Here is a 27311-nt window from a genome sequence, read left to right as displayed (position 1 = left end):
AACCACCATCCGTGGCGTCTCCTTCACACGGGTCTGGTCTCCTTCACGTGCCACCACCTCCAAGAAGTCCTCCAGGGCCACCCTGGCTACAATGGCCCCCTTCTCTAAGGAACCACACTAAAGACCCTGTCTTATTTCCCGCAGAGCCCTCACAATCAAGAATCAGGTTTTCCGTTTCCTTGTTTGTGGTCTGTCTCTAGGATGTAAGTTCAAAGCAGCAGGGATCGGGCAGTCTTATTCACCACTGAATCCCTGGCACCCAGCACAGAAAAAAAAAAAAAAAAAAAAGTTGCAAGAATGAATGAAAGGAGTGAATGAGCAAATGAGTAAACCGCCATCTCTCCCAAAGAAGTCTTCCTGCTTAAGGAGCCCACCTTCTTTCTACTCCATGTGATGACTGCCCCCCGGGGGCTCAGACAACACTTACTGTGTGTCAGGCACACACTGAGTGCTCTAGACGTGCTCCCTGGCTTCATTATCACAATAACCAAGTACAGTCCGAATAATCATTTTCCGCTTATGGATAATGAGACTGACGATTGGGGATTAAGCAAGGTGACAGGGTCACATGCACGGCTAGGTGGCTGAGTCCACTGAGGGACCCAGGTCTGTCTGACTCAAAGGCCTGGTTCTTTGCACAAAACCAGACCATCTCCCAGCAAGCACACCTCCACTGATGCCCCTGGGCATGACTGATCCGGGACATGGCGACGTTGGACAACAAGGAGACAGCTCGGCCGGGGAGAGTCAGAGGCACCGGACAGGTGAGAGGGGCCACTTAACACAATGACATCAAGATGAGGGCTGCCTGGAGCTTTCGCAATAGGAAGAGAGGTCATCAACCAGAGGCTCCGACAGCGCTCCCCCACACATGCCTACTCAGTGACAAGGAGGAAGGTCAGCTCAGTCCAAGAGTGCCCGGCAGCCACGTGAGACCTCCTGACCCATCTCCCGTGGTACCTACTGCCCCCTACAGTCGCTGCTCCGCAGAGCAGCCAAAGCCATCTTCCCAGAGACTTCGCCATTCCCTGCTTAGGAATGTCAATCAGGCCCCGGCCACTTGGAATAAAACCCAACTCAGAGTTCCCGCCGTGGCTCAGCAGTAATGAACCTGACTAGTATCCATGAGGACTCGGGTTCTATCCCTGGCCTCACTCAGTGGGTTAAGGATCTGGCATTGCCGTGAGCTTCAGCGTAGGTCACAGACATGGTTTGGATCCTGCGTTGCTGTGGCTGTGGTGTAAGCCAGCAGCTGCAGCTCCAATTTGCCCTCTAGCCTGGGAAACTCCATATGCCACAGGTGCAGCCCTAAAAGGACAAGGACCCTCCTTCCGTCTCAGGCTCCACCCTCGGTCACAGGCTCCACCGTGCTCGGCTTTCCTCAGCAGCTTCAATAGATCAGCCCAGGAATCTCCCTCTGCCTGGAACGCTGTCCCTAGTGCTTCCAGGGCTGGCTCCGCTCCTCTCTGAGGCTGAGGTTAAGCCTCCACCTTCTCAGAAGGGCCCATCACCCCGCACGCCCCACCCCCACCTCCATCACTTTCTGTCTCGGCCCCTGTTGGGGTAACAGCCCTTCCTGCAATTTCTGGCTCTTACTCCCCGCTCACAAGGAGCTTACACTCATGCAGACCCTGGCCTCCACTGGACAGGAGCCCAAGAGAGGGGTCCAAGCCCACTTCCTGGCCTGGAGCTCAGGGGGGGAATAACCCCCTGCCTCGCCCCATCACCCCAAGCTCGCCCCCCTCCTCCCCCCACGCACCCACAGCCCATCGGGTCCTGGCAATTTATTACTGTAAATTTCTTTAATGATCTGACCTTCTCTTTCCAGATGGTGCCTTCCCTGCCTGCGACGGGGAACGTTAAAAGAAAATGGAGTTGTTGTTCCCCATCTGCCACTGCCATTGTTCCCGGCACAAAACCAGAGCGGCTGAGACCAAATTAGAAGACTGTTGCCGCTGAAAATTGAAAGCCCGCTTGGGATAAGTGACATTAAGAACTGGCACCGATAGCAAGGCCGCGATTTCCAACTGACATTAAGTGGGGGCTTATTTAGCACCCAGCACTGTTTGCCAGCACCCACCGAACTCAGGAGCACCCCAGGGGGCAGTGGGAGCCGCTCCAGGGGTGGGGCCCACGCACCCACCCGCTCCCGCTGCCCTCAAGCCCTTCGACAACCTGTCGGCTAACTCTGCCAGAAGGGAGCTGTGTGGCACAGAGCTGGACACTTAACCTCTCTGAGCCTCTGGCTGAATATGGAAAATGGGGGAAATAATTCCAACTATCTCCAGTTGTCGTGAGCACTGGAAAGACTATATATGTTACCTAGTGTATACCCGGCACTCAAGAAATAGTACCCACTGTGGTCAGGGTCACTGTCTTCATGGCTAAAAGGATGCCCGTTACTATGCTGGAGGGGGCTGCCCACGGACCACCCACCGCCGTCAGGGGAGCCCACCACCCCTCGTTGGCCCCGCTCTGCTTCTCCAGCTCCACCCGCCTCCCCAACTCCTCCTGTGCTGTTCCAAAACTCAGTCCAGCAGACAGCCCGGACTGCCTTTGCTCTAGCTTCCTAAATCCAAGGCCCCCTCACACCTCCCAGCACCTTGGAGATGCTGCTGGTCACAGCCACAGTCATCACATCTGAGCCAGACGCCTCGCCCCTGCAGAGAGATGCTGCGGTCCAGGAAGGCCAGGCAGCGGCTGTGGTCACCCAGCTGGGGTAAAACCGGAGCCAGGCTCCGGGACCAGTGCCCTCCAACCCTCTCCTGGAAGGCAGACCCACTGCTTCCAGCCAAGCAGCCTTGGGCAGGTCCTGGCGCCGACCTCTGGGATGGTTGAGGGTTGATGGAGATGAGACAGGAGGGCTAGCGCACAGTCCGCTTGTGGCCTGGGCCACACTCAGGACTCTGAAACCAGATCCATCGGAAGACAGAACACTGGTGTCAACTGTGAGGACCGAGGGCTGGACAACTAACCAGGCAGTGGGAGACGGCCCACCACGCCGCCCGGCGAGGACCTGTCCCTCAAGTGTGGGATTCACCTGGGGCCTGCGAGTGTATACCAGGTCCTCCGGGGATGGGAACAAGGAGGGCCACGGTGCGGGGGGCTCCAGGGGTCCCTGGGCCCCAGATGCAGCACTTAGAGCTGGAGGGCCGTAGGGAGACTCCGGAAGGAGAGCCAGAAGCCCCTGGCTTTCCCTCTCCCCCTCTGGGCCTCCTAGCTGCGACCTGCTACCAGAGCCTCTACCAGCTGGAGGCTAATTGGCAGAGAGGGGTCCAGGGCATCCAGGCTCTGCTCTGCACTAAATCGAGTGTGACCCCAGGCGGGTCACCTCCGCACTTCAAGATGCAGACACTCCCCCCTCCTAGAAGCGTCTCCTGCATGCCAGGCACTTGCCAGGCACCAGCTCCCCGCAAGCTCACATGAGCCCTGTGGGGGGCACTGGCATTATCCCCATTTTCTGATGAAGAATCCAAGGCATCTACAGGTTCAATTGTTTGCCCAAGATCACATAACTGGTGAGCAGCAGAGCTGGGAAGTGAACCCTCAACACCCAGCTCCCTTCCCACGGTGCTAAGATCCTGAAACCCAACAGGAAAAACGCAAACGGCACTCTGGGCCAAGTCACAGGAAGGAGCCTGACATTCTCAGGCCACACCGCATAGCCACGGCCACACCACATGGCCACGGCCACACTGGGATGTAAACCGGGTCCCCAGCTTCCCCAGGACCCCCAAGATTCCCCCCCGCTTCAAGGGGCAGAACTGACCCTCCCCATCCTGGATCCCAGGCGCCCCCAGCCCAGCCCTCCCTTGTCAATCTTCAGTGGATTATGATCTCAGCACACTCCAGTCAGGAAGAGAGAAAGATACAGGAAAAAAAAAAAAATTAAAGGAATAACATCCTTTGTGAATAAATGTTTTTAACATATTCTATTTCTACCGGGCTCATATGATTTTCCCCTGCGCCAGGCACTGCAGATTAAAATAAAAAATAAAAAAAAACCTGGCAAAATAAAAGAAACAAATTATTCAAGCCCCAGGGGAACCCGGGCATTCAAATAAGATTTCAAATGACTCTACTTCCATTAAAAGTTTTGCTGCAGTGAAACCATGTGGAGATAAGGCCGCTGAGAATGAAGACGCTCACATCAGTCAGCTACTCTCCTGCCAACGCCAAGGCCCACTCAGCAAAGCATCTGGGGTTCAGGTGTACCTGCCTTTGGAGCAGATGTACAAACAGGGCTCCAACGTTTGGCCAAGACATTCAGCTCCACAGGATGAAGGGAAGTGTGTGGCCCAAGGCCCAGCAGCCAGGCCCCCTTAGCCCTTCCTCAGTCAGGATCCCCACAGTCCACAGGCAGGGCCAGGGCAACCTCTGCTTAAAACCCTTCCTCCACCCTCCACCCTCCTGGTCACCCAGAAACATCTAGCAGAAGCCTGTGCAGTGTCAGCACCGGATCCAAGAAGGGGCTGGCTGAGCAGAAGGCTCTGATCCTGGCTCCCCCAAAGCCACAGTCTCCTCCCCGTCCCTTCCCCAAACTCCATGCACCCCCCTCCTCACAGCCGCCAGAATGACCCACTTAAACAGAAATCAGGTTTTCTGGTCTCAGAGTTACAGCAAATAGCCCCCCAAACACATCCAGAAGGAGTTCCGTACACCTCACCCCCTGGCTTTCTGGAAAACCTGCTCCCTGCTTCCATGTGCTAACTCTCCCCCGCATTTACCAGCTCTGGCCACCTCAGGACCTTTGCATTTGCTGTTCCAATTCGGGGATCATTTTACTCAAACCTCTGCACAGCTTCAGACATCACCTTCCCAGAGGCCCTCCCTGAAAGCAGTCCTGACCCCTAGCCCGGAGCCTGTCAGAGATCAGCTCAGTCCCCTTCACGGGACTCCCCCCTCCCTGTGGCTCTGCTCCTGGTGTAATCTCTGCCTGCTCCCCAAAACCATAAGATCCTTGACCTTTCTGCTTTTGTCACTGTTATTTTGCCCATGCCTAAAATTACTGTCAAGACTCAATAAATACTTTTTTAATTAATGAAAGCCATTGACGAAGATCCTGACTCCTTTCCAGAAATGTTTTTAAATCTATTGGAAATATATACTCATCAATGAAAAGATCACGCCAGGAAGAAAAAAAAAAAAGAACAAAACCTCCAAAAATCACTGCTATTGACTGGAATCAGCAAGTGGGAATTCTAGTATGTCCCAACAAGTAATGGCTCTGAGCAGCAAGAAACTAGGCCTTTCATCAATCAAAACAGGCACATGTAATTATAACTTTTTTTGCTCTTTTTTTTAGGGACACACCTGCGGCATATGGAAACTCCCAGGCTAGGGGTCAAATCAAGGCTATAGCTGCCGGCCTACGCCACAGCCACAACAACTCCAGATCTGAGCCACATCTGCGACCTACACCACAGCTCATGGCAATGCCAGATCCTTTAACCCACTAAGCGAGGCCAGGGATCGAACCTGCATCCTCATGGGTACTAGTCAGATTCTTAACCCACTGAGCCACAATGGGAACTCCCACAAGTAATTATAACTTAATGAATGTTGTTTGGTGGACAGAAGTTCACCAACTGGAGGAAGCAGAATGGACGGGGACCAAGAGTGGGCTCTGGGGGTTCTGAACCTGGTTCTGAGCCCCTTCCTGCTGCGTGAGCTCAGACAAGTCACTGCATCTCCCTGGGCCTCAGAATTCTCAGCTGTATAGAGACATTCACAAGAGACTTATCTCTTAGAGTTACTGTGAATGTGAAATGAGAGAGAGATCCGTAAAATGCTTCGAAAAATGCCTGCCACTCAGGAAGCATTCTATAAATATAAATGTCCATTATCTCTCTGTATTATTATTAGGGGAGCATGAGGGAAAAAATTATAAAGAGGTCTTTGGATGAGAATCAGTTTCGTCTAACTGGCATCATTTTTTGTCTACAGTTTTACTGAGATAGAATTCAGGTACCACAAAACCCACCCCGTTAAAGAATACATCTCACTGGCTTACAGCTAATTTGAGAACTATTTAATTTGAGAAAACAGACATCACTCCCACCAAAAACCAAACAGGGAAAAAACCTTTAGTGGTCGCTCTCCTTTCCCCTCTCCCCCCAGGCCCCCGGCAACCACCAATTAACACTCTCTCCACTCCCACCATTTTACAGATGGGGAAACTGAGGTTCAGAGAGGGGAAGTGATGTGTCCAAGGTCACTAAGCCCCAGCTGTTTCTCCTCCGCACGACTCCGCCCCTCAGAAGCCTCCCTGTCCCCCCTCCCCAAGCCTGGAACCACCCACCCCCGCCCCTGCCCCCACCCCGCCACGCACTCCTACTGCCACACCCCAGTCCTCCCCTCCCCCAACCCCTGACCCCCAGGCTTTACTCACGGAGTCCGATCTTGGCCAAGTGCAGCCTGTTGACCCAGGAGATCTTGCTAAGGGGGTTGGGGGTGATGAAGACCACCATGAAGCTGATGGGGCGGCCAGACCTGCAGTGAGAGGGCAAGGGTAGGTGCCAGAAAGGGGCCTGGCTCCCCGGGGAAGCACCCAGGTCTTCCACTGGCCACGCACAAGCCCTGGAGATAGAATGAGGCCTGCCCTGAGCATCGAAGCGTGGCCACAGCGCCTCAGTCCCCTGGGGGAGGGGTCCCTCCACCCACAATGGCCCCAGGAGGGGCTGACTCCCCAAAGAGACCAGGCCTAGCAAGGCTAGCAAGGCTAGAGGAGAGCTGGCCCTCCGCAGGCTGCGACACAAGAGGCCCTCCAGAGCCACATCTGGTCAGCCTTCCAGGGCCTTGTCAGACACCTGCACACACCTGACCTGGAGCCTCACCCTTGGGCCTGTTCCCAGCACCCAGCACGGAGCAGTCGCTCGGTAAATGTTTGCGGAACAGACAAATGAATGAATGAAAAGTGCATGAATGGGGGTGTGCACGGTCTTAGGGCGCCTGGAGACCACTGCTGTCACCACCCTGTCACCTCACCTTGTAGCAGCAGGGGCCCCTTCATTGTTCTCAGAGGCCTGTTCCTCGCCTCCCCTCCACCCCACCCCCGTGTGCCATCCCAGCCTCTGGGAGGCAGGCAGGACTAGAGCCACTAACCTTCTATGACACACAGAGAGGAAGAGGCACAGATGGGGTGGGGGGAGAGAGCCCTTCGGCAGGACACCGTGAGCCACAGTGCAAAGCCACACAGCACGTTCAAAGCTACTGACTCTCAAGACTGCAGTCATGGGCTTTGCATCCCGGCTCCCGGCCCCGCTTCAAGCAACAGCGCCCCAATCTCCCCTTCTCTGCAGCCACTGTGCTTAGAACACTGTCCCCACACACCCGGGAGGTCCAAACCCAGGCTCCGAGCTCCCTCCTTGCTGCACCAGCCCAGGCTTCAGAGTCAAACCCCAGAATCCAGCTCTGCCTCCTCCTTCTGAGCCTCACCTTCCTCATCTGCAGAGTGGGGAGGAGATACCTTCCGCAGCTCTGCATCAGTTCCACAAACAGCAGCTGCGGGTATACTGAGCACAAGCTCCCTGGGGGCATGTAGGGGGCAGGGGAAATTCTGGGGGGGCTGGGGGGAGGCTGGATCCATGGAGGAGACCCAGGGCCTGGTCCCAGGGGACAGCACAGCCTATCAAATAATGGCAGAGGGTCTGAGTACCCTGGCAGAGGAGAGGCTCACCCCAGGTATGAATAGGTCACTTGTTCATTCATTCATTCATTCGCCCGTGAGCAGCTGCTCTGTGCCAGACACTGCGCTAAGCTCCATCTGCAGTGCACACACACTTCACGATGCCCTCCCCCAGTTCCCTCCTCCTCTCACTTGTCGGGTTTCCCTGGAAGCAGCAGCCTGAGGCGGCACTTGTTGGCCGAGTGAATCTCCTCCTCCTTTACCCGCATCAGCCGCTGCAGGGCCAGGCACCAGTCTTGTGCCACGGTCATGTTCAGGTTCTAGGATCAAAGAGGCCAAGGAGGTCACCACACAGCCCACTGGCTCCCCCGAAGCCACCCCAGATCCCATAGCAGTGGGGGCGCCTGTAAGTGCGGGAGCTCAACCTGGGCGGCTCACTCAGCCACAAGTCGGGGGCCGAGTCCCCAGGCTTCAGGCCCTGGTTCAATCCACCCCCCACCTACCCCCACGCTGGCACCTCTCATTGAGAGGGACACACCCTCCCAGCCGCTTCCTCTCCCAGGCTGGGGAAGGGGCTGCAAGACAGACCAGACACTGTGCAGAGAACAAAAACAAATAAATAAAACTGCCCACAGCCAGGGCCACACCCCAGACTTCCAGGAAGCCACGGGAGCTGCAGCCAGTACTGCTGCTACTTAGGGGCCCCAGCGGCCAGGGAACTTGGGGGTGCCAGGCAGGAGAGGAGCCCTGCCTCGCGCTTCTGCCCAGGCCGGCGCTGGGTACCTGGTAGGTGCCGTGCAGTGTGCTGATGAGGAGGGTGATCTGCTCTACCACGGCCAGGTCCTTCTGCAGGTCCTGTAGCTCCTGGAAGAGGCGCGGGGGGCCGAGGTACACCTTATCTGGGCAGAGAGAGACCCTACTCAGCCTCAGGGGTGGGGAAGGTGCCAACCGGAACCCAAGCAGGGCGCCAACCAGTACTTGCCACAAAAAAAGGAAGGGCTATCGCCCTGGGGACATGGCACTAGACATACAGAAGGAAACGTTACCAAGCACTTGTCCACTCAGGGGACAGATCCAATCATAGGTAAGGTCTAGGACCTGGGATCAGGGCCACACTCAGTCTACACGAAGGGTCACAAGAGACCAGAAGAATGGGACCCAAACATGCCCATGAGAGGCAAGGAACCTCCATGAGCCCAGGAGAGTAGCAGGCACTGCCCAAAAGGAGAACAGGAGGTGCAAAGGCACTGTGGCTTGAGGAAGCCTGGGAACAGTATGTTGATCAAAAATGCACTGAGACCCCATGTATGGCAGGTCCCCCTCAATGTGCTGGAGAGACAGGTATAAATGAGACAGACAGGGTCCCGGTTCTGATCCTATGGGAGTTTATGATCCTATTGGGGGGGGGTGTCAATTAACAACTGCAGGTGGGGGAAGGTACTGGAGAGAAAGACATCAGGGAGATGGGACAGAAATGGGATGGGGATGAGGGTGCCCACACCTCTGGTGATGACACGAGTGCGGCATCGGGGGCGTGGTGGGAGAGCAGCAGGAAACAGAGCAGGCAGGTCCAGCGGGACTAGAGGGGTAGTCCCTGAAAGACGGGGCAGGGATCTGGGCCGTGTTCTCTGGGCCACGGTTACTAGAGCTGAGGTCTTAGGGAATCCCAGGGAGGGGCAGAGGCACCTAACTTGGGTCTTCAGCTAGATGATTATCTAAAAGACACGTGCGCATCCTCAGTCACCCGGATACACTGACTTTAAAGCGACATCCTGCATCTGGAGTCTCCGGTACCACCCGCTACGCGATGGTCCCCGGGTAAGGAGCACAGAGCGAAATGGACATAGAAGTTAAGAGACACACTCACTCCAAAGGAAGGGCCAAGAAGGGCCCGCAGTGACCCAGTGGGCTGAGCTGGTGGGAAACGAGGACCACCAGGAGGCACCCTGGGGTGCAGGGGCAGACAACTCCAAAGAACCTTCCCCGTAAGAAGGTCGCATCCATATGAGAGCAATCTGGTTCCAGCAAAACAGCATCATCCATCACATTAAATTAATGCTGTTAATTGGAATTTTATTGTTTTGTAACTTCATTTTTATTCCATTTTTTATTTTGTTTTGGCTTTATGGTTGTTCAAGTGATATAAGCCTAAGGAGTTTATGATACCTAGTCTTATATTTGCACATATTTGAATAACAATTTAATAAAAAAAATCATTCAAGGCCAACTGGGGTTCGACAAGGATTCCTTTTTTCCACTTTAAAGGGGAATCTGGCAGCCTTTTACTCTAGTTTAAGAAATGTGGCCACAAGTAAAACAGTGGTTGATGGCAGGGGTCCCAGAGCAAGGGCCAAACAGAGGGGGGAGAGTGGAGGGAGGCCAGGGCTAACAGATGCCTCTGGGGGAGGCAGGCGGGCCAGGAGCCCCTCCCGGGGGTGTCTGTGAACAGCAAGTCAGGAACACAGACCAGCCCTCCCTGCCTCCCCGACTGGGGAGGGGGACATAGCACCTGAAGTGGGTGCAGCCCTCTGAGGGCGAGACCTCTGGGCTCAGAGCTGGCCAGTGGGGACAGGCGGAGCCTAGCGCCATCCTGCTGACCCCGCAGTTACCTCCTTCATTCATTCAACAAATGTTTGCTAACACCATACGCACACCGGGCTCTGGAGAGGGCTACTGTCACACCAAGAGGAGAGATGACACGGCAACCAGACCCTCACTATAGAGGCGAAAACACCACCAGACCTGAGAGCACAGGACGGGCCCTGGCCAGTCCCAAGGAATCAGGAAGTGTCACCTAAGCCAAGACAAGAGGGGAGGACAGACCAAAACAGGACGGCAGGACATCCTGGAAAAGGGCAGAGGCCCGGGGAAGGCCCTGGAGCAAGCGCAGGTTCAGCCCTGCAGAGACCAAGAGGCCCGGGTCGTCAAGCGCAGGGAGTGAGGCGGCGGAGGGGGCTGAGGCCCGGGGACTTCACCCCCGGAGCCATGGGAAGCCATCAGATTCTAGGTGCAGGGTGACACACAGCTCTGATGTGCATTTTGAAGAGCCGGGCCCGGGGATGGGTGGGGAAACCTGCTGAGCGCCACCCGAGTTCTCATTGTCCTGGCCATCATCCGACAGGATCTGAGGGGACAGTCAGGACAGAGGAGGGAGGATCCGGGTGGAGCCAAGCAGCCCTAAGCCCGGGCCCGAGGCGTGAACTGAATTGAGGTCCCACATGACCACTTGCTGAAGTCCCCCAGGGGGGCAGGCAGTGGCCAGGCAGGCACTGGAGGTCATGCTTTCCGACTCAAGGTCACTGCACGTGCGTGGCAGTAGGGGGTGGGGGCAGTGGGGACCCGTCTAGTATGAGTGCATGGGGCGTGTGTTCACACACAGGTGGGGCTGTGGGTGTGTGTTTGTGTACAGTCACTGACAGCAAGAAATGTCCCTCGGCCAGTGCCCGTCGGCCGGGGGTCTGAGCCTGGGGAGGCGGTCCCGACACTGGGTCAGGCGGTGGCAGGGCAGGTACTCACTCTGGGCCTGGCCCGAGGCAGAGGCCTTCTTGGCACCGGCATGCTGGATGAGCACGTTGTCCTTGTCATAGGAGCCGCCCTCCTGGCCCACCTCTACCACCTGCACCTGGGGCAGCGCCGTGTTCCACTTCACCACGTACTTGGGCCCCAGGGGCACCAGGCTGCTGATCTCCAGCTGGCCCCTGCCAGGAAGAGAGGACACAAGCCTGGAGAGCCCGCAGCACCCAGCCCCGGGGCCAGCCCAGCACTGCTGCTCAGCAGGTCAGCTCAGCCAGGCGCTTCACAGCCCAAGCACAAGACCTTGGGCCCAAACCAAGCCAGGCCGAGCAGGGAGCCGAGGACGAGGCAGAAGCATCAGGGCGTCCAGGCCCCAGCCCCAGATCCAGAATCACACGCCCGTACCCAGCACCCCTCCCAACCCCGAGCCCCTACCTTGGGTTGGCAGGCCTGAGGAAGAAGACAAGAAGGGTCATTACTGTTCCTGAATGATTTCTGCAGGTGCCGAGACCCCCCCGGGGGCCGGCCATGGGGCTGGGCCAGGTGCGGACAAAGGGGACCACCCAGAGGGCCTGCTCCCTGGGTGGGGGAGGGGCCGCTGGCCTGCCTTCCCCTCTGATTCCCGCAGCGGCCCGACTGGGAAGCTTGTGCTGTTCCAGAAAAGGATACTGAGGCTCAGACAGGTCAGGCAACTTGTCCCAAGGCGCCCAAAATGAGCCCCCCAAAGTGGGCTACTAGCATCCCCATCACACTTTCACACCGTGCTGGGCTCCAAGCCGCAGGAGGGCAGGGAGGGTGACGGTCAGATCCCTGGAGGCTTCAGGGAGCCCAGGATATAAATAAGACTTTGAAAGTTCAGTTCTTGGGAGTTTCCTGGTGGCCTAGCATTTAAAGGATCCGGTATTGTCACCACTGTGGCTCAAGTTCAATCCCTGGCCAGGGACCTGCTGCCAGCCTCGGGCGTGGCCAAAAACTTAAAAATTACAGTGAATGAATGAATGAATGAGTCAGCCATCAGTACCACCACACTGACCTGGGACAGAGGCTTCCTTGCCTGAGGTCCCTACCAGGGCCAGGTCCTGCCCAGACCCGTGAGCTGGCACAAAGTAAGAGTTCAAGAGCTATTTGAGGGATGAACAGACCAGTGGACAAGTGGGTGCAGCTAAGTGAGTGTGCGAGCCCCGGGACAGCCCTGCGTGCTCCCTGCCTTCCAGAACATGTGATCCACAACCACAGATGAGCCTCAAATCTGCTCCACGGCTGTGCGCAGGAAGGCACAGCTGACTCTGGGCTCAGGGTCTAAACCAGGCCCGACCCCAGATGTGTACGCCAGCTGGGCAGTGGGCAAGCCAGGCTGGGGTTGACCCCTGACTTGGGGTGACTGTTTTCCCTCGTGGATCTGGGTTGTTGTTGCCACGCTGGGGTTTCCACGATGTTTTTGAAAGTGCTGCCAGGTACTGAGGACGGAGATTTCCTCCACTCGAGCAGGCAGCGGTCTGACTAGAGAGGCCCAGCTGGCATTCATTGGTCAAGGGTTCCAATCGCCGATGCCCAGAGGACCAAGCATGGGGCGCAAGTGAGTGAGCCGGGCCAGGTGGGGACAGAAAGTACACAGAGCAGGAAGCCCAGTGGAGAGTTCTCGTACCCCAGCTGCAGGCCCATGGCCCGGGCCGTGTGGGCCCAGAATGTGGGATCTCCACATTTTCAAGAGAAGCCAGATGTCTCAATCTTTGTGTGAAAACCCCACAGTAGCCAGACATAAGATTTCCGGAGGCCGAATGCAACCCACAGGCCATGAGTCTGCAGACACGAGACTAAAGGATCATCCTCACCCCACCGCAGGGCTCCAACTCCAAGTTGACTCCAGGGCCACAGCTGGCTCTGGGCTTTTCTACAACCTCTGACCCAGAACCAGGAAACCAGGCTCCCGCAGGGCCTAGGGGGAGAAGCGAAGCTCTCCCTGAGATCTGGCCAGAGGAAACTCTCTCTGAATTAAAGCAGAGGGGACCTGGGCTGGATGTGAGGAAGAATGAACCTCCTGAGTTTCAAAGTGGTCAAAACTCAGCAGGCTGTTCCGCTCCAACAGCGGAGTTCTAGGACAGACCATCCTGTACCACAGACAGCTGTTTGCCCTGGGCAACCTCTGCAGGTGCTTCCTAGCTCTGGGGACCGGGGACAGAGCAGGCACAGAGGGATGGAAGAGGAAGTCAGAACATAGGAGACCTCAGCTGAGCCCGAGCAGGAGCCCACATGTGACAGACGGGGACACGGCAGGAGGAGTCCCCAGGGAGGGGCGATGGCCGGGCCCGCTTACTTGTAGTTGATGTTGGCGCAGACCAGCATGTCATTGAGCAGGAAGACCCTGCGCTCCTTGGACTTGATCAGCTGCCCGCGGTCGCCATACACGGTCTCCGTCAGCGTCTCACACAGGAGCAGCTGCCGCTGGCCTGAAGTCAGAAGCTGGGGGAGGGGACGGGGCAAGGTCAAGAACAGCATTGCACACAGGCTGCTACAGAGACACGCAGAATTCTCCCTCCACAGACAAAGGGGACGGCGGCTGGGAGAGGGGGAGGGGGAGGGGGAGGCAGGGCCCCGCCTCCATCCGCAGGGGACAAGGGGCAGGGACCGCCCCCTGCCCAGCAGCCAGCACCCCTGCTCAGGCGAGCCAGATACTGCCGGCCCCTCCCCTATAGCAATCCCACAGGCAGGTCACTACCAGCGACACCGCTCCAGAGCCACAGACCCGTGCTCTGACCCTGGCTCCTGGAGCGCCCGCTGTGAATCCCTCTGGCAGGTGTCACGTGGGCCATACCTCCAGGGCTCACATCACCAAGGTAATGCATGACCAGCTCTGGCCACATACTCCGCAGAGCCCAGGACAAGAGGAAAGCACAGTGCTCACTCAAACTTTTTAGGAACTTCAGGGAGTTCCTGCTGTGGCTCAGCAGTAACGAACCCGACTAATATCCATGAGGAAGCAGGTTCGATCCCTGGCCTGGCTCAGTGAGTTAAGGATCTGGTGTTGCCATGAGCTGTGGTGTAGGTCGCAGATACGGCTCGGATCTCAGGTTGCTGTGGCTGTGGCTGTGGCCAGCATCTGTAGCTCCGATTCAACCACAACCTAGGAACTTCCATCTGCCTCTGGTAAAGCCCTAAAGAGAAAAAAAAAAAAAAAAAAAAAAAAAGGTGGGGAATTTCAAGATGGCAAAGGCACAGCAGTAAATTAAACATGGGACCCTTCTGAGTGCCCGCCCTGGGCACAGGCCGCACACCCAGGGTGCTGGCCCTGCAGTAGGGACACCCCGCAGATGGTCCCTGTCCCCACTGCTGCTGCTGTCCTTATGGCCTCAGGCAGGGACTCCTCGCCCGGAGGTGGGTCCCATCCCTCACCCTGACCTGTTGACAGCCTTGGCCGCTCACCTCATGGAAGGCCTGGTGCTGGGACTAGGACGATCTGCTCGTCCATGAGGTGTTTCTCTAAGGAGGCATCAGAGCAGGAGTTGACCCATCTCGGCTGGACACCAAGTACCTGCTGGTACCGGTCCACCTTCAGACCCAGGGACCCACTGGGAAAACATCTCTTTACCAAGAGGGATTTTTTTTTTTTGGGGGGGGGGGGGGATTTAGCAAAATTCCTTTCCTAAATCCACGATTCTGATAACAACCGCCAGCCATCGTCTTCCTTCCCATGCTCACAAGGAGAAGGGCAGATCATCCCAAAGCCTCTCCTGGAGAGAACGCCCTGCTGTTCTCCCAAGAACCGCATCTCCCCGGGAAATACAAAAGCCTGAGCGGCCCCACGTGCCCCCCTGGTGCCGGGCGCTGCGCTTGGCACTGAACAGTCCACCTCTCATCTAATCAGCTCAAGGGCCCCAAGGCCTCCCTGTGCCAGGCTGGGGACACAGAGCTTGCCAAGGTGAAGTGCCTTTGGAGACTTGGGGCTGGTTGAGCGGCAGGGCAGGACGGAGCACTGTCCCCAGCATCAGGTGGCAGCCACACACCCTCCGGCTCCTGGCTGGACGTGAGAGGAGCCTGGGAAAGCTCACTGCCCCCGACATACTAAAAAAGACTCAGAGGTCCCCCCATGACTGCTAAGGCCAGGCTCCCCCTTCCTACAACTCTTACCACCCAGCTGATCACCAGCTCGTGGAAACACAGCCGGGAACCTAAAGACGGCAGGACCCAGGACCCAAAACTTGGGAGAGGAAAGTCCCCTGGTTTTCAGTGACCATCCTCCTGCCACTTAAGCAGATAAAAAAGAGAAAGACCAAAGAAAACTCAGATATTGCACAAACGGCCCCCTGGAGCCAGGTCCTAAACAGGCACATTTTGAAATAGCCAACACGGTTCCGCTTTGGGCACACCCAGTTTCATTTCCACTTCTCTCTGGGTGACAGGCAGCCACAGGGACATCACTGCCCTGGCCTCAGAACTGGCCGAGACCACCCAGGGAGGGGCCCTGGCCAGGGAAGGCACTGCCACCCTCTCCAACATGCCCACTTGACAGGTGGAGAAACTGAGGCTCGGGACCAAACAGGTCCTCCTGACCTTCAGCCAGGGACCACTGCTCCTCACAGCCTGGGGGCCCTCAGGGGACAGCGCAGAAGGGAACAGACAGCATTTCCTGGAGAAAGGTTTCCTTCTCTGGAGGGATCTCTTCCCACTGCAGACACACACACACACACACACACACACACACACACACGCGTGTGCACGCATGCACGCGCACACACACACACACACACGTGAGAGCCGGAGCAAGAGAAACCCTCTTGGCTACAGAAGAGGAGCTAAAGGGGGAGACAGAAGAAGACACTTCCCAAGTGCAAAGGCCATCAAACAGCAGCATGGCAACCACAGCTGGGCTGAAGTCTTTTTCCAAAAGAGAGGGCTTGTGTGGGGGAGTCCTGGCCTGGAGCCAGGGAGGGGGACCACCTCCAGCCACCTCTCAGACCCACCCCGAGCAACCCTGGATGGGGACACCCCCAACAGCGGGCTCCATCCTCTGCCCCATCTTTTCTTCCCAGCTCTCTCCTTCTGGAACAGGTGATGGCAACTCAGAGGCCTGCAAGGCCAGCAGGTAACCTCTGTGGGAAGATATGGATGGGGACTGGGGGGTGGCATGGGCAGCAGCTACGCAGGTGACCTGTGCCAGGTAGGGGAAGGTGGGCCAGCATGCCAGCTCTTCTCACCCTACAAGGAGATGCACAAGTTGAAGTTTTGTGAAACATCGTTCCCTTTTTAAACACTGGCAACTAATTCCATTTTCTTAAAAATATTGTGTGGGCCTCAGTCCACCTGGGCAGCCTGAATGTGGCCTGAGGTGGGAGAGTCTTGAGAGGTAGGACCCTGGAGCTTAGAACTAGAACAGACCCCGAGAATCATCTCGTCCTGGCACTGCTCTGCAAGCCTCTGGAGAGCATCAGGGATGACAGCTCAAGTTAGAGAGCATCACACACTGGCACCGGCAGTCCACCTGGGAGGGGACCTTACAAGGTTCCATCCTGTGTGGCTGAAATCTCCCTGGCCTCAGCTCTGCTTTGGGGGCCCACAGAGCCACGAGGCTCCCATTTTCCCCCAGATGATCTGAACACCTCCCCGTGACATCACACAATTTCCCTTCCCCAAAGAACAACCCTTGTTCTCACCAAGGGTGCTGGGGCGGGGTTGCCTCACCCAGACCGGCCCAAACTCCACCCTCTGGTGGGTGTAAGAAGGTGGAGTCTGGGTGCAGGACACCTCCCAGATCTGTGGCTGCGAGTGGTTCATGCCACAAGCCACTGGGAAGCAGAGGACTAAAGTTTACCAACAGGTGACTCTAGGAGGTGACTAAATTGTTTATATCAACTATGTATTTTAAAAACAGGGATTTCTAGAGTTTCCATCATGACTTAGCGGTAACAAACCCAAAGAGTATCCATGAGGACGTGGGTTCAATCTCTGGCCTCACTCAGCAGGTTAAGGATCCGGTGCTGCCGTGAGCTGTGGTGTACGTCGCACACCGGCTCAGATCTGGCATTGCCATGGCTGTGATGTAGGCTCTGATTCGACCCTTAGCCTAGAAGCTTCCATATGCTGCAGGTGCGGCCAAAAAGACAAAAACAAACAAACAAACAAACAAAACAAGGTTTTCTACAGACTCATTTGGAAGTTTTCAAGTTTTCTTTTTTTTTTTTTTTTGCTAGAATGTTCCCAAGTTGCAATCCCAAAACAAGGCATGGATTTTTTTGTCTTTCTTCTTCTTAAAAAATAACACTAACAATGACAGCGGTCATCTTGAATTAAGGGCTCTGCCACTTTGTCAACTCTCTCCTTGGCTTGCAGAACCCCAAGGGTCAGGCTCCAGCAAACTACTCACATTTCAGAGGAAGGAAATGACGTTCAGAGAAGGTGGGTGATTCCCCTGAGGCCACACAGTAAGGATGGTGGGGGGCGGGGGAAACAGGGGGGAAGGAGGCAAAATCTGAATTCAAACCCAGACCCTGACTCCAAAGCCCATCCGTTGAAGCAGAATACTAGGTTATCACTTCTGGTGTCTTCACTGGCTGTCACACTAATGGACAAAATCAGTTTCTATCCGAAAACCACATGAATAGTAATGAATGTGGGGGTCCGGGCCTCAAGGTAAGGAGTGTGGGCTCGGAGAACACTGCCCCCTGGTGGGGGCCTCGGGGCAGGAGGCACGCACCTTGTTGAGGCTGCTGCGGTCGCTGACGCTCTTGGTCAGCTGCTGGATCTCCGCCACCTGGTCCGCCAGTCGCTTCTGCTCGTTGAGCTTCTCAGCCAGCGTCTCCAGCTCCGTGAGGGCCAGCTGCAGCGACAGCCTGTCTGGGTGGCCCCTGGGGGTGTTCTTCAGCATGTCCTGCCGAAGCCAAAGGCAGCCAAGACTGAGACCCCCACCCCCTCCCCAGCAGACCCTCCACTGGCTGGGATCACAGCCTCGACCTCCATGCTCCGCACAGAGACCAGGCCTGAAAAGAGCCCAGCTTGTGGCCAGGACAGATGGGCTGACACAGAGCAAGGCCTCAATGAAGAGCGAGTGAATGAAAAACTGATGTGTGGCCCCATCCCTGAGTTACCGACCAACAGGAGGCAGAGATGAGACCCGCACCTGCAGGTGGTTGCTCTGAGGACAGAGAGGAAACTCAGCAGGGGCCCTAGGCCTGGCAGCCAGCATCCCCCCAACCCCCCCAAGAGGGGGCTCAACCCCTGACCGAGGGCCCCAGCAGCCAGGGGAGGTGGCCCCAGCTCACAGGGCCCTGTGTGGGGCTAACACTCCCTCGGGAAGCCCAAAGTGCCCAGATCGGCACACTCACAGGGCACCTCCCTGCCAAGAGCCCCCGCAGGTGCTGGGAAGCTGCGGGTCTTCATCCCCCCACCCCCGCAATCTGGGCTGAGTCGCCACCATTCCCACCAGGAGAAGGGAAAGCTGTCAGATGAGATGAGCTCCACTCCAGGAGTGGGGAAAGAGGGGGCTCTGGGTGCCAAGGCGCCGCCCACAGTGCACCGCAGATGCGTGGGTGGTGGGTGCTCCCACCCCATGAGGCTGGCGCCAGCCGGAGCTGCCCCCGGCAGGTCGGTCGGCGGCGCCGGAAGCCCCGTAGTACCTGAAGCAGGAGGATGAACTGCGGGAACCTCTGGATGGGCTTCACCATCAGCCCGTAGAGCGTGACGCGGTCGGGGCTGCACACCTGCCGCCGCTGTGGGAGACCAGGTGGATCACTCGCTGACCCTCCGTGGTGAGGGCCCAGCGCCCGGGTACCGACAAGGCCCGTCCTAGGCTCCTCTCCCCGGGCCCAGGACCCTGCTCAGCCTCAGGCCCGAGAGAAGAGCCCAGGGCAGTCCCTGGTTCTGCAGCCAGGGGTCCCTACCACCACAGGGATCCCCTGCACAGCCCCGCACCCCGGGGAGCCCAGAGCATCACACTGAGGTCCTAAAGGCAGAACTGGGACATTCCATTGATTCACAAGGCCAGGCTTCTGGAAGCAGCTGAGACGAGCTTTCCCTCCACTTAAACTAAAGCGGATGAGACCCGGGCCAGGGTGAGGGGCGGGCACGCGGGGGTCTTACTGGCCTGGCTCTCGCTTCTGTTTCCCCGACTCCATCCACACACCTGTCACCTTGACCAGGGTCCTCAGCCCTGCGACCCAGGCTGCTGCCACAGCTTCTCCACCAGCCTCCACTTCCATGTGCCTCCACCCTAAACCTCGGGGGCTCCCCGCTGCCTGAAATACGACATCCTCACCCCTGAGCCTGGAGGAACAGATCTGCCCCTGGCTGCTCTGGGCCTCTCTCCCGGCACCCAGTACTCCCAGGTTCCAGCCAGCCTGGTCTCTGACCTTTACCCCCCCAACCCTTGCACCTGGAACACCCCCTCCTCTGTCTCTACCTGTTTCAACCCCACAGTCCCCGCAGGCCCCAGGTCACAGTGAGAAAGCCCCCTGACCCGCTGGAGTGGGGCTGTGGATTCCTCCGCTGGGGCCCCACTCCTAGCCCCCCTGCGCCCTCCGCTGGCACGTTCCCTGCAGCGGGATCTCCCTCTGACCCGCCTAATTGCGCCAAGGAAATGGGGCAGGGGGACCTGGCGCCACAGCTACAGGAGGCCTTTGGTCCTTTAGGCACTATCCTCCCGCATGACCCCCAAGGCACCCCTCTGAGGCGTTCTCCCCCACCCTTTCACACATGAGGAAAGGGCGTCAGCCAGGCCACAACCTGTGCCTCACCGAAGATCCCCCAAGCCTAGCCCTCCAGAGGAACACCGTGCGTGCCGCACCTCCGGGTCTGCCCGCGTGGACCCACCCCTCACCTCACCATCCGCGAGATGTCACAGGCCTTGCCTTCCACCTGCCAAAGCTCCGGGATCCCACCCAAGCAGCTTACAGACACTTTAACTCTTTATCACCCTCCTCTTGGGTCGGGGTGGGGGGAAGGCTCATATTTTCCCCGTGGGACTCGGGGTGTCCCAAAGGAAAGAAGCGAGGGGCCCCGGCCAAAGAAATGATGCTCCAGCGATCCGCCCCTCCTGGGAAACCTCCCCGCCCCCGCCCCCTCGGGCCCACCTTGAGGAACTCGAGGAAGGCAGGCTTGGTGAGACAGGCCTTCTTGATGATGGACATGGCGTTGGTGAAGTTGTTCACGTAGTCGCTGTACACGTCTAGCACCATGGACTTGGAAAACTGAAACAGACATGGCCGGGGCCCGCGAGGGTCACATCCAGACAACGGGAAGCGGGCCGGGACCCTCCCCGCCGGCCACGACCTCCTCCTCCACGTGGAGGGGCTCAGCTACCCTGAGGTCAGGAAACCTGTCCCCCGGTGAGGGGAGGGGACGGGGCTCAGAGAGGTAAAGAGACACCGAGGTCATGGGGAGGAAGAGGTGGTTCCAGCGAGAGCCCAGGATGCTCCTGTCCCCCGGCACGGCCCCCCACCCCGAGGCAAAGGGGGCCAGGATGGCCCTGAGCTGCGCGTATTTCCTCAAATCCCCTGCCCTCCACCCTCAAGGACGGTGCACTTGACCCTGAGCCCATGGAGACACCAACCAGAGTGTCAAGTCTGTTGCATGCTGGGGTTTTCAGAACAATACTTTTTGCCTTTTAGCAGAACCCCAATTTCCTAAAACAGATCAGAGCAGGTCCCCCTGACTCTGCCCATCTGTCACCCCAGGAATCTTGTCTAGACCCAGACTTCAGTTTTAAAAACCATAAGCTGAGCGCATCTCCTCCTTCCACGGATAGGGACCCGAGCCCAGAGAGAGCCCTGGCACGGTCCGAGTTCACACGGCTGAGCTGGGACCAGGCCAGGTCTCCGGAGGGGGACCCCAGTGGGCTGGCCTAGCACCCTGCAGCACCCTCTGGGGCCAAGGCCAAGCATCTGACAGTGACCACTCCACGAGCACTCGGCAGAGGGCCCTCAGATCGGCCACGGGGCTGCCCAGTGGCCAGTCTCCTGGAGGTGCTGCCTGGGCAGAGCCAGAGCAATGAGCAGGCTCCAGAGGCGCCAAGGCAGACATCCGGAGGGTGTCACACCCACCGCCGGCTCAGGCCAGGCCGACTCAGGCCCTGCTGCTCTCTGACCTGCCTGCTTGGACAAGGCAACCAGATGGAGGCAGGACGCTGACCCGGAGGACATCAGGGTCAGGGCCATGGCTTTCAACTTGGTGCGCCAGGGAGAGAGAGCTTGGGGACACCTACTGAAGCCACGAAGAGATCCCCAATCTTCTCGGTGGAGTCCCACTCGGCCACACGGGAGGACAGGGCGATCTGGAACATGGAGTGGCAGTGCAGGATCTCCTTCACGCGGAAGAACACCACCTGGCACTTGCGGACACTCAGCGCCTTGGGCTCCATCTCCATCAGAGGGTTGCGGTAATCCTGCGGGGAGAGGGGGAGGGGCGAGCACCCCCGGGCCAGGTCATGGCCACCTGGACGAGGCCAAGCAGATCAGTGGACCCTCCTGCCAGGGGAAGCACTCGCCCTTCTGGAAGGATCTCCATGCATGGAACACACCCGGCCCTCTGGCTAACCCACAACCCACCCCCACGACGTCTGTGTTAATAAGCTGGGTTTTGGGAGGAGGTCCCTGCCTGCGAGGAGCTCCAGACGGGCTCTGCCCACAATGGAGCCAGCCTGTCTAATGGAGTCATGGCAGTGATGTCACAGCAAGGGCCCTTGTCCCCCAGACCTAGTGCCACCCTCTCCAACCAGCTTTGTCAGCAACACGGGATACTCTCGTCTCCACCTGCCTGGGGTCTGGGCTTCCCCACTGTGGATCCAAAGTCGGGAGGGGACATAAGGGTGTCACTAGCATCCTCCAACCCCAACAATTCCCTTCTCTGTCGTCCTCACCAGGAGCCCACATCCCAGAAGACTCAGCATTTGACGAATGCAATCTAAGGCTGGCACAACTTAGACACCCAAGCCATTCCCAGGCAACCTGATGTTGGGGGGGGAGTGCAGCCCACTCCTCGCCCCCGGGAGCCCAAGATGAGGGGGAGTCACGGCCCCGCCCAGGGGCTCCCAGAGTGGCGAGGAAGAGGGACCCATGTCCTCAAGACTACAAGACAGAGCTCTTTTCTGTGAACCCCAACATTGTTTGAGAAAATCCAGTCCTTCTGCAAACACCAAGGCATCAGGAATTCTTGGTGTCACCCATTTGGGGTTCCTGCTGTCCCCAGAAAAGTGCTGGTCTTTGGCCTTTCTCCCTAAAAATGCCTGAGTTGGAGCTCCCATTGTGGCTCAGTGGTAATGAACACAACTAGTAACTACGACGATGCCGGTTCAATCCCTGGCCTCGCTCAGTGGGTTAAGGATCTGGCATTGCGGTGAGCTGTAGTGTAGGTTGAAGACGTGGCTCGGATCTGGTGTGGCTGTGCCTGTGGCGGTGGCGTAGGCCGGCAGCTACAACTCCGATTCAATCCCTAGCCAAGGAACTTCTGTATGCCGCAAGTGCAGCCCTTAAAAAAAGACAAAAAATAAAAAAATAAAATAAAAATGTCCAAGTTACCAAACACTCCTCCTAAAATGCTCCTCCGGAGTCCCCCCTGCACCCCTGGAGACATACCTGGAGTACCCGCTTCAGAGACTCCACGTAGCTGCCTTCGCTCTGCACGATGGAGCCCAGGATGTGCCTTCGGACCACCTGCTCGGGCGGAAAGCACAGTCAGCGCCTGCGCCAACCTAGGCACAGAGCAAGCACCTGCTGTGTGCAGAGCCCCAGGTGACCGGAAGAGGATCACCTCACCCAGCAAGCTGAGGGCTGCTGGGACAGAAGGAACGTGTCCCTCCCAGGGCCGCTCCTGGACCACTAGGGCCTGGGGGGCCGGCATTTCCTTCAGAGCCCCTGCCCACCCCAGACAAAAGCCCTGCTCCCCAGACTGCAGAGCAGGGGCAGGGGATGCCAGGACTCTGCCCGCCTATATCCAAGGATGGAGAATCACGGCTACCCACTCCCTCCCCCCAGGGACAGGCGGCCTCCTCCATCTCTGGATGACTCCAGTAAAAAATTCCTTCTCAGGAGTTCCTGTCATGGTGCAGTGGAAACGAATCCAACTAGGAACCATGAGGTTGCAGGTTCGATCCCTGGCCTCGCTCAGTGGGTTAAGGATCCAGCACTGCCATGAGCTGAGGTGGGGAGGGAACTTTGCTGTGCTCTGGAATCACGTGGCTCCCACCCCAGACACTCTGAATAAAGGCTCCCACCCCAGACACTCTGAATGAAGTGTTACGGGGTACGACCTGGGCAATGGGGGCTTTGGGGGGGGGTCCATTTCTTAAACATTTCACTGAAGCACAGTTGATTTACAATGTTGTGTTAATTTCCTCTGTACAACAGAAGGATTCCATTCTCCCTGCACACACATCCACTCTTTTTTTTTTCTTTTCTTCCTTTTTTTTTTTTTTTTTTTTTTTTCCTAGGGCTGCACCCACAGCATAAGGGGTTCCCTAGCTAGGGGTTGCAATGTGGGATGCAAGCTGCATCTGGACCTACACCACAGCTCAGAGCAACTCCGGATCCTTAACCCACTGAGTGAGGCCAGGGATCGAACCCAAGTCCTCATGGATCCTAGTCGGGTTTGTTACTGCTGAGCCATGAAAGGAACTCCACACATCCATTCTTTTTCAGATCCTTGTCCCATACAAGTTATCACAGAATATTGTGCAGAGTTCCAGTACTACATGGCAGGTCCCTGTCGACTATCCATTCCATGTACGACAGTGTGCATATGCCAAGCCCAAACTCCCAGTCCATCCCTCCAACAGAATATTACTCAGCCATAAAAAGAGAAGGAAACAATGCCATTTGCAGCAACATCGATGGACCCAGAGACGACCATACTAAGTGGGTAACAGAGCTTTTTTAAGCTTCCCAGGTGATTCTATTGTGCAACAAGGCTGGGACAGAGCTCATGAAAGGTGTCATAGGTGAGAGGTGTCTGAGGGGGAAGCCTGTCCACCTTGGTCCAGAGCTAGGTGACTGACCCCCACTGTGCCCCCAAAGCCATCTCCTGAGATTACTGATCCAGGGGCCACCACCACCATCTCCCTTGCTCTCTGCTGCCTTTCCCCCTCCCGCACTCCACCTCGCCCCGGGCACACCCTTTACATCTCTTCCCACCGCCCTGCTCGAGCCCAGGCCTGACTATGGCCCCACAGCTGTGTGACAGGCCTGGCCACTGTCCTTCAAGCTGCCCCACAGCTGGATGCATTGCCAGCAACCCCCAGGTGTCCCCAGAGCAGAGTTCTCAACCTCGGTATGTTGACTTTAGGGCCGCCCTGTGGTCTGTAGGCTGTTGGGCAGTATCCCCAGCCCTGCCCACTAGATTCCAGTAGCACCCCCACACACAGCTGAGACAACCAAAAGCATCACCAGACATTGCCACCTGTCCCCTGGGGGGCAAAATCGCCTCTTTTGAGAGCCACTGGCCTAGAGTCACTAACACTGCCCATCCAAGAGATTCCAAAGGCTTGTGGGGAAACAGACCCAGCGGGCACCAGAAAGGGGAACCTTGGCTGGTGAGCCAGCGGCCTGGGGTCCTGATGGCCTCTCGCCCTGACAGTGACTCACTGCACAGGGGAGGGGGCTGGGGGGGGGGGTCACCCTCTTGATGCTGCCGGGCCAGACAGGAGAAAGAAGGAAGGAAGGAGGCAGCTGGACTCCCAGGACAGGAGGTGTGGCCGCATCAAAAGAGGCCCAACATCAGGATTTCCTGCCAACTCCAAACCGGCCAATCCCTGCCCTGCGTTTGCCACCCCGACACATCTGGCTCAGAGCCCTCGTGACCAGGGAAGGCAAAGGGCTCTCACTCTGTCTCACGGCCGGGAAAACCCAAGAGGGAGGGATTCAAACACGATTCTACCAGGACCCAGAGTGCAGATGCTCAGATCTCAGTGGGACATTCCAGGAGCAGGAAGATGTCACCCAAAGAGGCGCCCACTCCTGGAAGCCTGTGGCCACTCTAGGGTCTGAACTGATGACAGGATGGGGCCAGGCGCCTCTGGAGTTCCCCCCCCCCACCCCATGTTGGATTAGCTCCCTGCTTCCCTTCCCGCTGGCCCTTCCTCCAAACACCATCCTTTGGAAACAGTTACCCCCGCTGGCAGCCATGGGGCTGGGACACCAAGAGCCCCAAATGCAGGGCCCCCTCCCCCACCAGGATGACAACATGGAACCTGCGGGTCCCACTGGGAAAGTCCGAGCAGCTGGTTGAGAAGAGAACCCAGGAGCCACCCCCTGACCCACCCACCCAAGAGTCCCTGATCATCACCTCCCCCTGCAGATCCAGGCCATAGGCTGGGACCCTGCCAGCCCTCCCCCTGAAGACACCCCCCTTCTCCCACTGACCTGCTGAGGGCTCAGGCCATCTGGCATGGGGCCCAGCTCCGGGGCTGGGGGCTTGATGTCCGTAACGCTGACCTCCAGGAGCCCCATGTCCTCCTCCTCTGAGTCGCCTGCAAAGTCAGATGGGCCGGTGACCAGGCAAAGCGAGAATGGCACACCCTGCTCAGACTCCAGGGGCAGGGCACCCCTCCTAGAACAGAGTCCTGGAGGAGCAGCTCCTGGGGCCCTGGAGGGTCAGAGCCTGCTCACTGCCTTCACTGCCACCCTCTGCTAGAACAGTCCCCCCGGAAATCACAGAGAGGGAAGGTGGGCGAGGGCGTGTGAAGCAGCGTGCCACGGAGGTTTGGCTCTCAGAATCCGCTCTGCCAGAAGTCTCTGTCCCTGCTCAGACCTGCCCGCTTCTGGCCTGGCAAAGGCCAGGCCGCCCATGTCCCCATCACTAGACACTAAAAATAGTTTTCTTCTGGACACCGAAAAGGGGGAAGAAAGTAAGTCCCAAGAACAGGGCTGTCAGGCTCTGTGTTTTCATCTTTCCCGAAAAAATGCAAAGAGACCCAAAAGGGAAGAAGCTCAGCTGGTGTCCACTAGGAGAAAACGACATGAGTGGGGACAGATCTCAGGGGACAGATGAAGACAGAGGCGCCGGCAGAGAGAAGGAGGGGAGGTCAGGCAGAGGGCGGTGATCCGGCCTTGCAGCGCTGCGACCCCAAGAACGAGAGGCACAGGGACACGGGACCCTACTGCCCACAGATCTGAAACTTGGCACCAGCGGCCGCGGGCAGCAGGAAGTAGGTGCCGTGAGGAAGCTGGGAAAAAAGAAGTGGCCGTGACTCCCGGGGGGCCAAGGAAGCCGGGACATGCAGCCAGGCCTTACCTGAGCAGGAGACAGAAGAAGAGGAGGAAGAGGGACAGCGGATGACAGCGCGGGGGTAGGGGGGGTGGAGGCCCTCCTGCCTGGCCCACATGGCACCCCGGGCATCACTCCGCACCCACCCCAGCCGCCGGCCCCGCAGCTTCCTCTTCCCCCATGCGCCACTGGGTAACATTCTTGGCCGGTGATTCGAGCCCTGCTGTGGCTATTAATAACGCCTCTGGTGGGAGGGTCACTTTAGGAAAGGCTCCGGGCTAACGGGCGGGGTGGGGAGGGCCCTGGGGTGGGGGGTGGGGGAGCCTAGAACAGGAACAGTTTCCAGCCAGCCAGCAGGTCCCCCTGTCCTTTCTCCAGGCCACCTCCTCGGCCCATCCCCTCCCTTGTCAGGGGCCAGGGCTCCCCCAAAGGTTTCTGTGTGACTCAGGCACATGCAGGGACAGGGCTAAACCCATTTCACAGATGAGGAGCGTGGCCCTCCAAGAGAGGGAGAACCGGGCAAGGTCACCCAGCCAGGAGGCCGACGAACCAAGATCAGAACCAGGCCAGGGAGATGCCATCCCAGCACCGAACACTTCTTCTTAGTGGCTATCACCAGGCAGAACGCCTGCCACCAGGGGCCAGGAGTTGTGCTGGCCTCATTCCGTGCATTACCCGGTCATCCTCACCAAGGGCCCCTGATTCAGAGGCCAGATGAGCCCCATTGTACAGATGAGGAAATTGGGGCCCAGAGAGGGCAAAAGACATAGATTTCAAGAGCGTCGCCTCAAAGATTGAAAGCCTGTGCTAACGCAGCCCTGATCTCTCACCCCTGCCCTCACTCTGGCCAGAGGCAGCCTAGCCCATCCCTTCCAGGCCTGGGTGTCCCCAGGCAAGACACTGAACCACTCCGCACTGGTGCCCACATCTAATGGGAACAAGACAGTCCTCTGCACCTGCTCAGTGTTTGTATGGGTTCAGAAGATGC

General features: G+C 57.7%; 1 protein-coding gene across 50 annotated transcripts in view; it reads right to left on the bottom strand.

Annotated features, from left to right (window-relative positions):
• Window positions 1–27311, bottom strand: part of ARHGEF10L (Rho guanine nucleotide exchange factor 10 like) — a 165342-nt gene that overhangs the window by 47560 nt on the left and 90471 nt on the right. For 33 of the 50 annotated variants that reach the window (XM_084963055.1, XM_084963044.1, XM_084963015.1 and 30 more), the window contains 11 exons: window positions 25480–25586; window positions 22699–22776; window positions 21330–21509; window positions 20200–20316; window positions 18748–18840; window positions 17829–18002; window positions 13455–13600; window positions 11144–11325; window positions 8411–8526; window positions 7820–7947; window positions 6392–6492 (listed from right to left, as the gene is read on the bottom strand). In XM_084963055.1, coding sequence (XP_084819181.1) covers window positions 6392–6492; window positions 7820–7947; window positions 8411–8526; window positions 11144–11325; window positions 13455–13600; window positions 17829–18002; window positions 18748–18840; window positions 20200–20316; window positions 21330–21509; window positions 22699–22776; window positions 25480–25586 — 1422 coding nt within the window. Of the gene's footprint in view, window positions 1–6391; window positions 6493–7819; window positions 7948–8410; window positions 8527–11143; window positions 11350–11575; window positions 11591–13454; window positions 13601–17828; window positions 18003–18747; window positions 18841–20199; window positions 20317–21329; window positions 21510–22698; window positions 22777–25479; window positions 25587–26350; window positions 26531–27311 lie in introns of those variants that run through there. The other 17 variants (XM_084963031.1, XM_084963037.1, XM_084963035.1 and 14 more) reach the window with 3 other exon arrangements.

This window comes from Sus scrofa, chromosome 6 (assembly GCF_054392235.1).
Source record: "Sus scrofa isolate SSC_HxYL_T2T_F1_AM1 chromosome 6, Sscrofa_HxYL_maternal_Yorkshire_Landrace_v2.0, whole genome shotgun sequence".
NCBI classification, from domain to species: domain Eukaryota; kingdom Metazoa; phylum Chordata; class Mammalia; order Artiodactyla; family Suidae; genus Sus; species Sus scrofa.
Note: the sequence above shows the minus strand (reverse complement) of the source record. Positions and strands in the feature narration are given on the sequence as shown.